Raw genomic sequence first — 12,954 nt, forward strand, 5'->3', positions numbered from 1 at the left:
AAATAAATAAACTTTAAAAAAAATTTTTTTAAAATAAATGGCCTGTGTTACTCTATTTCCTAAAATTTAACACTACCTTTTGATATGCCAGTTGTTTTATTGCTCCTCTAACTCAATACAATTTTTAGCATCATAAAATAAAAAATATTTTATGGAGGAGTGGGTATACAGAAACACAAAACCAACTCAAAACAACAGCCCACATTTGCAAAAGAGTCGAAACTGGAATCAAGTTTGTTTATTCATAATAATCTATTCACAGAAATATGGCACCTGTAATGGGCTGAACTATGTCCTACCCCAATTCATGTGTTGAAGCCCTAACCCACCCTGTACCTCAGAATGTGACTGCTATTTGGAGATGGGGCCTTTAAAGAAGTAATTAAGTTAAAATGAAATCACTAGGGTGGGCCCTAATCCAGTATAACTGGTGTCCAGTATAAGAAGAAGAGATTAGGACACAGACAACCAGACTGAGGATTTGAGCACATAAAGAGAAGACAGCAAATCACAAGTCAAGGAGAGAGGCCTCAGGAGAGACCAAACCTGCTGACACCTTGATCTTGGACTCCTAGCCTCCAGAAGAGCAAGATAATAAATTTCTGTTATTTAAGTCACACAGCCTGGGGTATTTGTTATGGTAGCCCTGGCAAATTAGTATAGTACTTTATAACTCTATTTTTGTCCTCTATTCCCAGAATCAAGATTTATGAAAGAGACAACCCTCCAATTTCTATTCCTGATATTCAAACCTCTCACCAGGACATGTAAAGTACAAATAAATGCACATTTATAAATATTATGTGCTGAATTCATTTAACATAAAGTTTTTATTGTGTCTTTTAGCCAGTAAAGATAAAGATTTTGATATTTTCTATTTCAGATTTATGCCTGATGTAATTGTTTATACTTTTCTGTACACAATAGCTTTGTTTCCAATATTAGATATATCTACATTTTCTAATAGGTACATATACAAAAGAAAAACAAACTACATTGCTCAAAATATGCTCCAAAAATGGCTACAAGAACCTAAGTAATACATAGTTTCCTATAAAAATCGGAGTTTCTGTTTGGTTTTGTTTTTTAAAGTTTTATTTATTTATTTATTTATTTATTTATTTATTTATTTATTTTGAAAAGGAGGGTGTGTGAGCAGGGAAGGGGCAGAGAGAGACAGGATCTCAAGCAGGCTCCACACTGGAAGCAGGGAACCCAATGTGGGGCTCGATCCCACGAATCATGGGACCATGACCTGAGCTGAAATCAAGAGTCAGACATTTAAATGACTGAGCCACCCAAGCACCTCAGGGGTCCTGTTTTTAATTCTAATTTAACACAGTCATTTTAATCTTCATTTGAACAGCTAACATGCATATTATAAAACCAGAGAAACATATTATAAAACCAGAGATTATAAAACCAGTCATCATCCTAAGATAACATGTATTGAGCCTTGACACTGGAATAGCCACAATGCTAAGATTTTACATGTTTAATCCTTATACCAACCCTATGAGACAAAACTAAGGCTCAAAGATATTTAATAATAGTCATATAACTAGTCATTTATGGAGCCAGCAATTTATGGAACTAGTAGTCTGTGAACCAAAATTTGATTTCAGATTTTAATTTCCTTTTAAAATCTGTTCCTGGGGTGCCTGGGTGGCTCAGTCAGTTAAGCATCTGATGTGGTCCATGAGTTCGAGCCCTGCATCGGGCTCTGTGCTGACAGCTCAGGGCCTGGACCCTGCTTCAGATTCTGTGTCTCCCTCTCTCTCTGCCTCTCCCCAATCACACTCTGTTTCTCTCTGTCTCTCAAAACTAAATAAATGTTAAAACAAATTTTTTTAATAAAACAAAATCTGTTCCTAAAACATATGTATAAATTATTTTGCTTTATCCTGGTAGATTTGTATATGTATGTATTTGCTTGTATTTTACTAAACCCAAAACAAATGACAGGTAAAGGGATTTAAAACATGTTCAATGGTGGGGCTTCTGGGTAGCTCAGTCAGTTAAGGGTTGACTCTTGATTTAGGCTCAGGTCATGATCTCATGGTTCACAGGATTGAGCCCTGAGTCAGGCTCTGTGCTGTCAGCACAGAGTTTGCTTGGGATTCTCCCTTATTCTCTCTCTGCCCCTCCCCTGCTTGCATGCACTCTAAATAAGTAAATACATAAATACATACATACATATATACATACATAAACAAATTTGTTCAATAGTAATTCAATGACGTTTTAAAATAATGAGCCCTGCGGCACCTGGGTGGCTCAGTCGAATGAGAGTCTGACTCAGGTCATGATCTCATGACTCATGAGTTCAAGCCCCACATCGGGACTCTGTGCTGACAGCTCAGAGCTTGGAGCCTGCTTCAGATTCTGTCTCCCTTGCTCTCTGCCCCTCCCCCACTTGCTCTCTCTCTCTCTCTCTCTCTCTCTCTCTCAAATATAAATAAACATTAATTTTTTTAAATGAGACCAACACCTTATTAAAAGTAACTATTTAAAAGATTACTTAACAAAGTTACCTTTCGAACAAATGATTTCCTGTACTCATTCATTTCACCAATAATGGCACGTTTGAATTCTCCGTAATCAACCTTGCCACTGTCATTGCCATTCAGAATTTGCCATGCAGGTTCAAAATCCTAAAAATATTCACAGATACCTTTGTTTCACCTTGAAATTGTATATGACCACAACAAAACTCATCTCAATAGTATTTTGTTACTACTTTAGCCCCAGACAAGGTAACAGACTTCATTTAAAACTTTGAAAAAGTTATATATAAACCCAAACAAAAGCACTAAGAAAGCTTACAAAGGCACTAAGAAAGCTATTTAAAGGGACTCTATGGTAAACAGTTCTGTAAGTTAAGGACCATTTAGGAGTGGCAATGTCACAAATTTATATTTTCAGTTCAATTCCTTTCTATACAAAAATGTTTACCATTTACTTGAATTTGAACACTGAATATGTTTAATGTAGTCACTTCAGGTTCTGCAATGCTTCAAAAGCATCAGGACCACTCACAGTATTTCTAGTCTTCATGTTTCAAAGTACAGAAGATTCGAATGGCTCCAATATTATTCCATAACTCACACTGAAAGGTGTTATTTTGAGTCAAACCTTATGTCAGTTGGTTCATTTTACCATTGCCACTTATTCCTTTGCAAATGCACAACTTAGTAGAATATTCTATTCACAGAATTCCTAACAACAAAGAAATTACAGCATGAGGTTTTCTTAAACTAAGGTAAATATACTTTAAATGTTTCAGTCAAGTTGTTAGCTTTAAGTGAGAATGTAAATAGGGTATCTAGCAAGGTGATTGACAAATAGGTACTCAAAAAAAATTCCCTTCCACTTCCTCCTAATTTTTTCAACTAAAATTCTAATAAGAAAACTCCATCTTAAGATGCTCTGCCCCCCACCACTTTTCAACTACTCCTAATTTGTCTGTCATAATGCCCAGTACACGACTGACTTTAAGTATCTGTAAAATGTACTGTTAAGTTTAAAAATAAGCCTGACGGAGCACCTGATGGGTGGCTCAGTCTATTAAGCATCTGACTCATGGTTCAGCGCAGGTCATGACCTCACGGTTTCGTGGGTTGAGGTCCCACATCTGGCTCTGTGCTGGCAGCGAGGAGCCTGCTTGAGATTCTCTGTCACCCTCTCTCTCTCTCTACCCCTCTCCCAATCACTCTCTCTGTCTCTCAAAATAAATAAATAAACTTAAAAAATAATAAAAATAAAGCATGTTCCCATGAAATTTTCTCATCTGAGGTTTAAAGCAACTCTGACTAGAGGTAGTATCTGTGGATTGTCCAGGCAAAGCCTGTCAATTAGAAAAGCTAAAAGAGCAATTCAAAATCACACAGTTGAAGTAGTAAGGCCAGAACTTGAATCTATACCTCATAAGTTCAATTTCCAGTGTTCCCTCCACAAAATATACTACGCCTTGTGACAAGACCGTTTGAAGCAAGAGAGCAACGCAAGAGAATCCCTTATCCAAAACCCTTGAGGTAGACGTGTTTCAAATTCGCTGTTAGAATAAAATCAAACTTAGTATGGCATGAAAGGCTTTAATGTAATAGAACCATGCTAGGCTTATTTCTCTCCATTCTTCTCTTTTCCTTCCATTCATATATCTACCCATGTAAACTAATGCATCGCCTGTTTACTCAGCACTTGCGGATGCAAGGTTCTACTTGAGGTGTTACAGCAGGAAACCAGAAGCACCTTGGTGTCTTCCCAGATGGAACTTATACCCTACTTGCCAGAAAAGCCAGAGAATACTTGTAAAGTAATATGAAGAAAATAAAATAGGAAATGGTATAGAGAGGACTGGAGATCGGATGGGGCACTCCTTTAGGCAGGGCTATCAGCGTAGCGCTCCCAGTAGAGAAAGCCTGAATGATGGAAAATCCAGCCATGCAAAGGTCTAGTGGGAGATTGCCCCCAGCATAGAGAACAGGATGTGTAATGGCTCTGGTCAGGGTAGGAGGTGTGAGGGTGACCTTCTGCCATTCCTAGAACAGGCTATACTCCCTTTCCCCTTCATGCCTTTATATGTGCTTCTCCTTTTGTGGTCTCGCTGTCTGATCCACACTCCTCCTCCCCTCTTGTCTGTTTAGTTCTTCCTCATCCTTCAAAAGACAGCTCAGCTATACCCTCCTGCAGGAGTCCTAAGATCTTCCCTCCCCTTCCCCATAAGCTGGCTTGGAAAATATCCCATGTGTTCTGAAAGCATTCTCCACTTAACACATAAAGTGTTTTGTAATCTATTTATATTTCTTTTCCTTTGATTATGAAGACCTTAAGAGTACAGAGTATGTGTTCTCGGAGCTGAGAACAATGCCTTCTTATTAGGCTCTTCTTAAATGTAGGAGGGAGGAATGAATATTGAAATTTTAAAAAATCAACAGGACTTGTCGCTTGATGGCTAACACTGATTATGAGGCACAAAGAAAGAGACACATGAGCTACTAAAAATCTCACTAGAAAAATGAATAATACCACTTAAGAATACCATGTTACTCATTGCAGCACTTACGTTTTCGGACACTTCTAAGTGAAATGCTTTTAGAGCTTGCTTAAAATCTGCCTTAGCTAAAAGTCCAGTTCCTTCCTTGTCCAGTTGTTGGAGGTATTTCCCCAATCCAGTCAAAATACGAACACCTCTTTTGTGTAGCTGTTCCTTTAGCGCATCTGTTCAGGAAGAAGAGAGATGGAAACCAACTGGTCCAATGTACAAATGTATCAAATTACAATTGTCTCTCTTGTAGGAGAATTAAAGCTGATGTAAGTGATACAAGGGATGTGCTTATGCAACTAGATGGTGTGTGTGACTGGCAAGAGTTTGGAAAATAGAACGCTTTTAGTAGAGTGTTATATACAAAATCACATGTAAATATGCTAGAACTATAGCACCACTGTGTGGTGGAGTGCTGTATTTTAAATATACAAAAATAATGGGTCACTTTATCAGGATGAAAATAATCCAAGTGTTACAAATAAAATCTTAGTTTTTACTTTCCAGGCTTCCTCTTCATCTAATGATCCCACATCTTTAATCTCTTTCCTCTTTCCTATAATGATAAAATTGATGCCAGGCCAGTCGCTCCAAAACCACGTGTTCAACATTTCTAAAATAGTTTGAAATCATCAAAGGATAATTTACATATTAAATAGCATCAAGGCTTTGGAATGTTATCTTATACTTACACATTTAAAGTAGCCCTTTCTTCTAGGAATGTTTACGTTATATTCTCAAGCTCTTAAAATTCTCTGTGGGTCAGTGATTACATTTAACACAGTTTGTGCCATCATTACTTAAGAAAATATAGTTAACGTTACTAGAGCAGTTATTGAACACAATAAAGAACACACGTCACTGGATTCAGCAGTGACAAATATTGTACTGACCGTGACGGAACAGAGAAAATAATTTACTAACAATAACATGAAGAACATTGGACAGTTCAAGCACCAATCCCAGACCACCTTTTTTAAATGTTTATTTATTTATTTTGAGAGAGAGTGCGAGCAAGCAGGGGAGGGGCAGAGAGAAAAGGAAAGAGAGAATCCCAAGCAGTCTCCGTACTGTCAGCACAGAGCCTGGAGCAGGGCTCAAACCCACAGCCCTGGGATGATGACCTGAGCCAAAATCAAGAGTCGGACACCCAACCGGGCTCAACCGAGTCACCCAGGCACACCAAATATAAGAATTATAGAAAGTACTAGAGGAGAGGAGCCGGGATGGCGGAATAGCATGGGAGCTTTTTGTGTGTCTCGTGTCCATGAAATACAGCCAGACCAACACTAAACCATCCTACACACATAGAAAACTGACTGGAGGATTAACACAACAATCTGCACAACCTAAACCACAGAATTCAGCAGGTACACAGCACAGAGAGCTGAACTTGGGGAGCAAGAAGTCGTGAAAGGTAGAGAACCACTTTTGCGGGCAGAGAGAGGATAGAGACTGGGGCAGGGAAAGAATATGGGAAAAGCACCCCTCCCCAAAGCAGCTGGAGAGAAAGTGGAAAGTTGGAAACAGATGCAGGGACTAAACTAAAAAGGGAGAAAGGAGAAAGGAGAGGGTTTAAATTCCATTAAGACTGTAAACAAGGGGAGCGCAAAGGCTGCAACTCCACAGCTCGATACCTGGCGGTGCTCTGGTGGGAAGGGCGAATCCCCAGGAGCAGAGTGGGGTCCAGGAGGATCTCAGGCCACATGGGGAAAAGTGGTTCCACTGCTGCCAGGACATTTGGTAGAGACTGTTGAAGCCACCTGGTCCCAGCAGACCCCAGAGAACAGCCACATTCGCTGTTGCTAGAACAAGGTCATTAACGGTGAAGCCTGGTGCCAGACGTGTGTTGTGATTTTCCATAATCCCTGAAAAGCTGCTGCAACACTATCTCGCAAACTTTTTCTGGGGTGGGCTGGCACCTAGCCTCAGTCTCGGGGCACCGGCAGCAGCAGGGTCTGGCAGGCGTTCCTGGTGCAGCCGGCATTTGGCCATTGTTCAATGAGACCCTCCCGCGGAGGGGCGGAACACGTCAAAGTTGCAGTCCTTTGGAAGTAAGGGGCTGGGGAAAACAGCCACATCTGAGACAAAACTTGGGAGAGAGGTACTGCCTGGGGCCTGGTCACAGAGAGTGAAAAAGCAGGGAGTGGATGAAAGCTGAAGACTGAGGACGAGTGAGCAATTGCTGATCCCGGAGAACAAACTGGGTAGCTGGGTAGTACCATTTTCACTGGTTCCATGCATGCACATGTGCATACGCACCTACGAGCTCTGCAACAATCCACCCCAGTAGGCTAGCAGTGCCATCTAGTGGAGAGTAGAGCTGTTACACTGAGCCCCGCCCAACTGGGCCAACTTCACTCTTCAAGAACACAAGTCTCACCACCAGCTTAATTTATGGAGTATAAAGAGCTACATAGACTGACTTCTAGGGGAAAACGAAGCAATTTCAGTCCTACTTCAATCTGTTAGCAGGCTCATCTATTCAATTTTCTTTTTCTTTTTTCTTTTTTCTTTTCCTCTTTTACACTTCTTTTTCTTGAATACAGAAAGAGAAAAAAATGATTTTTATTTTCAATTTTTATTAAAAATATCTTTCTTTAATTTTTATTACTATATTTTTTACTTTTGTGTAAATTTTTCCAAATTCTACTTTACTTCCATCATTTTATTTTAGTCTACTTCAGTGTATTCACCTTTTCAAATTTTCTAACAATTTACTTTTTTTCTTTCTTTTTCCTTTTTCTCTTTTTTGTTTCTTTTCTTTTTCTTGAATGCAGAAAGAGAAAACCTTCATTTTTACTTTCAATTTCTTTTAAAAATATTTTTATTTAATTTTTATTACTATTTTTTTTGCTTTTATGTAAATTTTTTAAAATTCTATATTACTTCCATCATTTTATTTTAGTCTACTATAGTGTATTCACTTTTTCAAATTTTCAAATGACTTTTTTCTTTTTTTTATCTTTTTTGTCTTTTTCATTTCTTTTTCTTAAATACAGAAAATGAAAAAATTCATTCATTTTTAATTTTTATTAAAAATATTTTTCTTTAATTTTTTCTACTATATTCTTCACTTTTGTGTATATTTTTCCAAATTCTATTTTACCCCCATCATCTCATTTTAGTATACTTCAGTGTATTCATTTTTTCAAATTCTCAAACGATTTCCTTTTTTTTTTCCTCCCCTTTTTTTTCTCTAACCTGTCAAAACCTCTTTCAACACCCAGACCAAAACACACCTAGGATCTAGCATCATCTATTCTACTTGTGTGTGTGTGGTTTTAATTTTTTAATTTTAATACTTTTTCATTTTAATTTTTTTATTTCAATTTTTCTACCTCATTAATTCCTTTTCTCCCTTTAAAATGACAAAATGAAGGAATTCACCCCAAAAGAAAGAGCATGAAGAAACGACAGCCAGGGATTTAACCAACACAGATACAAGCAAGATGTCTGAACCAGAATTTAGAATCACAATAATAAGAATACTAGCTGGAGTGGAAAATAGATTAGAATCCCTTTCTGCAGAGATAAAAGAAGTAAAAAATAGCCAGAAGGAAATTAAAAATGCGATAACTGAGCTGCAATCATGGATGGATGCAGCGGCGGCAAGGATGGATGAGGCAGAACAGAGAATCAGCAATATAGAGGACAAACTTATAGAGAATAGCAAAGCAGAAAAAAAGAGGGAGATTAAGGCAAAAGAGCACGATTTAAGAATTAGAGAAATCAGTGACTCATTAAAAGGAACAACATCAGAATCACAGGGATCCCAGAAGAGGAAGAGAGAGAAATAGGGGTAGAAGGGTTATGTGAGCAAATCATAACAGAAAACTTTCCTAACCTGGGGAAAGACACAGACATCAAAATCCAGGAAGCACAGAGGACCCCCATTAGATTCAACAAAAACCGACCATCAACAAGGCTTATCATAGTCAAATTCACAAAATACTCAGGCAAGAAGAGAATCATGAAAGCAGCAAGGGAAAAAAAAGTCCCTAACATATAAGGGAAGGCAAATCAGGTTTGCAACAGACCTATGCACAGAAACGTGGCAGGCCAGAAAGGAGTGGCAGGATATATTCAATGTGCTGAATCAGAAAAATATGCAACCAACAATTCTTTATCCAGCAAGGCTGTCATTCAAAATAGAAGGAGAGATAAAAAGGTTCCCAGACAAACAAAAATTAAAGGAGTTTGTGACCACTAAACCATCCCTGCAAGAAATTTTAAGGGGGGCTCTCTGAGGGGATAAAAGATGAAAAAAAATATATATAAATAAAAAAATACCAAAAACAACAAAAGATTAGAAAGGACCAGAGAACACCACCAGAAACTCCAACTCTACAAGCTTCATAATGGCAATAAACTCATATCTTTCAGTACTCACTCTAAATGTCAATGGACTCAATGCTCCAATCAAAAGACATAGGGTAACAGAATGGATAAGAAAACAAGATCCATCTATATGCTGTTTATAAGAGACCCACTTGAGACCTAAAGGCACCTTCAGATTGAAAACAAGGGGATGAAGAACCATCTATCATGCTAATGGTCAACAAAAGAATTATAGAAAGTACTAGATAGTATGGGTTTTACCCATGAAATGAATAAAATATAAGTGACTTTTGTAATATAATACTTGTCCTATGCATTAGATGATAACCTAAAGAGATTTATAATAGCCTCTTGTAAAAGAAAAAATGCTACACTGGGAATGAGATTCATGTTGGGATTCTCTCTCTCTCTATCTCTGTCCCCTGCCCCCCACCACTGCCCCATTCCCCTGCTCATGTGTGCTCTCTCTCTAAAATAAAAAAATAAAATAAAATAAAATTCTTAAGATCATAATTCATATAATATTATTCAATTAAACAGAATCTTTAAAATAGAAGAAATCTTAAAAATATTTTTAAATATATATATATATCATAAAATATAAGCAAAATAAGCAAATAAGAAATATAAATCAAGTGCCTTTGTTATAAAACTAAGAAATGTCTGGAAAATATTGCTTGCAAAGAGAATGGTTGAAGACTTGAGACTATGGTAATGATACATACCTTGAATGGCCTTTAAGACAAGCCTATCATTGGCTTCTTGACTGGTTATATCCTCATGTTCCACAGAATCAGTTCTGCAATTGACATGTTCACGATGAAAAATGTATTCTTTTGCAATTTTGAGTATGGAAACTCTAAGCCCTTTCCTGTTCCAGACTCAAAGAAACTCTCAGAGTTGGAAGAGTGCTTAGAGATTAGTCAAGTCCCACCTCTGCTTGCTGCTTTAATCCCCAGAAGACTGAATATGCTAAATCAAGAGCTAAAATCCTTAAACCTTCCAAGAACTACCTTTAAACATTATATTCATTTTGTAGCTATTTCAATGTTCTTTTAAAATTATTAAAACTATAAAATGTAAAATCAGTTTTAACTTTCAAAGTACAAAATGTAAAAACGTTATTTTAAAAAGTGAAAAAAATTGCATGCATTTGAGCAATACAGCACATAACAAAGAAACAGACTTCCTTTAGCCAATTTATGGGATGTGTCCTCTAACACACACACAGTACACCAATTATTGTCATTCTGGTATGCATATAGCACGAAGAAACACTCAGCAAGAACAGCGTATATACATGTATATTCTGTGATTTAAAAATATATATTTTATTATATATTCTGATTATACACATTTTACATTTTATTTATATATATTACTTATATATAAATATGAATATATATAAAACATGTTATTTATACACAATACTTTGCATCAAAACATGTTTTTAAATGAATTTTAATTCTTTTAAATCAGAATATATATTATAAAGCATATATAAATAATATATATTGCAATTGACATGTTCATACATATATATTATAAAATATATATAAGTAATATATGTGTGGGGGCCCCTGGGTGGCTTTGTTGGCTGAGTGTCCAACTCTTGATTTCGGTTCAGGTCATGATCCCAGGATCATGGGATCGAGCCCCAAGTTGGGCTCTGTGCTGAGTGTGGGGCCTGCTTAAGATCCTCTCTGTCTCTCTCTCTCTCTAAAATAAAATCTGTTTAAAATGTATGCTTTACATCATAAATATTCTGTGATTTAAAAAACTCAAATTCATTTAAAAGCACTTTTTGATTCATACCACTTTTTTTTCATTACGTATACCATCAATCCATGAACACTATAAGCAAGTGCTAAAAAAAAAAAAAGCATTACACTAAAAATGTGGGAAACATTATAATATGGTACTGTAGCCTACCTTTTAAAATTGATAACTTTGGTGGCATTTGGTAAAATAAAGGTGATATAACACAGGCAAATTAATAAAATACCTTTAACAGAAAATGGGACATTTTTTATCTTTATTTAACTATTCCCACACACAAAGTGTATTTGAGTACAATATAGCACATAAAGGAGTCAAATATATCTATGCTTTGTTTTTCGAAAATACAAACCTTAACTAAAGTCAAAATGCTTTAGAACAGAATATCATTTTAAGATCATAAAAAATAGTGTTTTCACTTACTTTCAAAATGACAAGTGCATATTTTACTTACTTGAGAGAATCCAAAGCTATCTGATCAATATTAGTGATTCGAAGTATAAGTAATGTGTTTTCTTTTATGCTTTCTGGAAGTCTGGGATGATCAGAACTCAAAAATGTCAAGTTTGCTCCCTAAAGAAATTAATAGATGAATTATTTATTAATTTTTAATATTTTTAATGTTTATTTATATTTGAGAGAGAGACAGAGAAACAGAACACAAGCCAGGGAAGGGCTGAGAAAGGGAGACACAGAATCCGAAGCAGGCTCCAGGCTCTGAGCTGTCAGCACAGAGCCCGACATGGGGCTGGAACTCACAAGCCATGAGATCATGACTGGAGCCAAAGTCAGACACTCAACTGACACTCACATGCCCCAGCAGATGAATTATTTAAACCTAGGAAGTATATGAGAAGTAAAACACACTAATACTAATTTTAAATATTCAGTTCTGATTATATGATACATGGTATACTTTTATACTATAAAAAAGTATATTTAGAGAATATTTGGAAACCACACAGGCTCCAGCTAATAATATTGGAAATTAAGGAAATAATTTCTCAATCTCTCAATTAGAACAATCTTAGATTTAACAATCGATGTGAAAAAAGAACTCCAACTTTCTATAAGAGTCAGAAGAAGAAAGGACAGTTATTTAATTATGGCATCCTTAAGTTTAGAAATACAACTATTGATTCACAGAAAGATGTACTGCAAATTGATGAACTACAATGGATCCATCACCCTCTCTCACCTGGTCTTTTGGAACAAACACCACATAAATTTAAAACTAATTGTAACCTAACTGGAGCAGCAAGGCTTTGGTGAAAAAATTCCTATCAAAAATCCCTAATCCAAACTTAGAAAATTATTATTTTAATCTCTGAGCTGCTCAAATAAATATGGTCGAATATGGACAAACATTAAAATAAGGGGCTTAATTATCTCTCTTGAAAATAAGGGGAGAGATTTCTTTCCTTTTTCCTGGAGTATTTACTTTAAAAACTTATAACTATAGTATTTTCTCCATTCTTTAAAATGTATATAAATTCTCTTGAAATGATTATGTGAAGCAATGAGACTATATGATACGTGTAGCACAATAATGCCTATAAGCACACGTATATATACATATGTGTGTGCACATACTTGTACGTGTTCTAAGTCAGAGCATCCAAAGCATGATTGTGAGTTAACGTATGTGGATGCACTTTTATGCATGCGTGTCTGTGGGCACACATACATGTTTATATGAGTATTATCTTACCACAGGGCACTAAAATTTCCTTTAGGGAGTGTCTGGGAAAAGACCTTGATGGAGCATACAAAAGTGAAAAGGTAAGTTC

General features: G+C 36.4%; 1 protein-coding gene across 6 annotated transcripts in view; it reads right to left on the bottom strand.

Moving 5' to 3' along the window:
* The window catches only part of CAPS2 (calcyphosine 2), a 57,802-nt gene that overhangs the window by 12,383 nt on the left and 32,465 nt on the right, over positions 1-12,954 (bottom strand). For all 6 annotated transcript variants that reach the window (XM_078449664.2, XM_078449663.2, XM_078449665.2 and 3 more), the window contains 4 exons: positions 11,619-11,737; positions 10,111-10,184; positions 5,066-5,220; positions 2,535-2,654 (listed from right to left, as the gene is read on the bottom strand). In XM_078449664.2, the coding sequence (XP_078305790.1) occupies positions 2,535-2,654; positions 5,066-5,220; positions 10,111-10,184; positions 11,619-11,737 (468 nt within the window). The remainder of the gene's footprint in view (positions 1-2,534; positions 2,655-5,065; positions 5,221-10,110; positions 10,185-11,618; positions 11,738-12,954) is intronic.

Source organism: Panthera onca, chromosome B4, assembly GCF_046562875.1.
Source record: "Panthera onca isolate mPanOnc1 chromosome B4, mPanOnc1 haplotype 2, whole genome shotgun sequence".
Taxonomy (NCBI): domain Eukaryota; kingdom Metazoa; phylum Chordata; class Mammalia; order Carnivora; family Felidae; genus Panthera; species Panthera onca.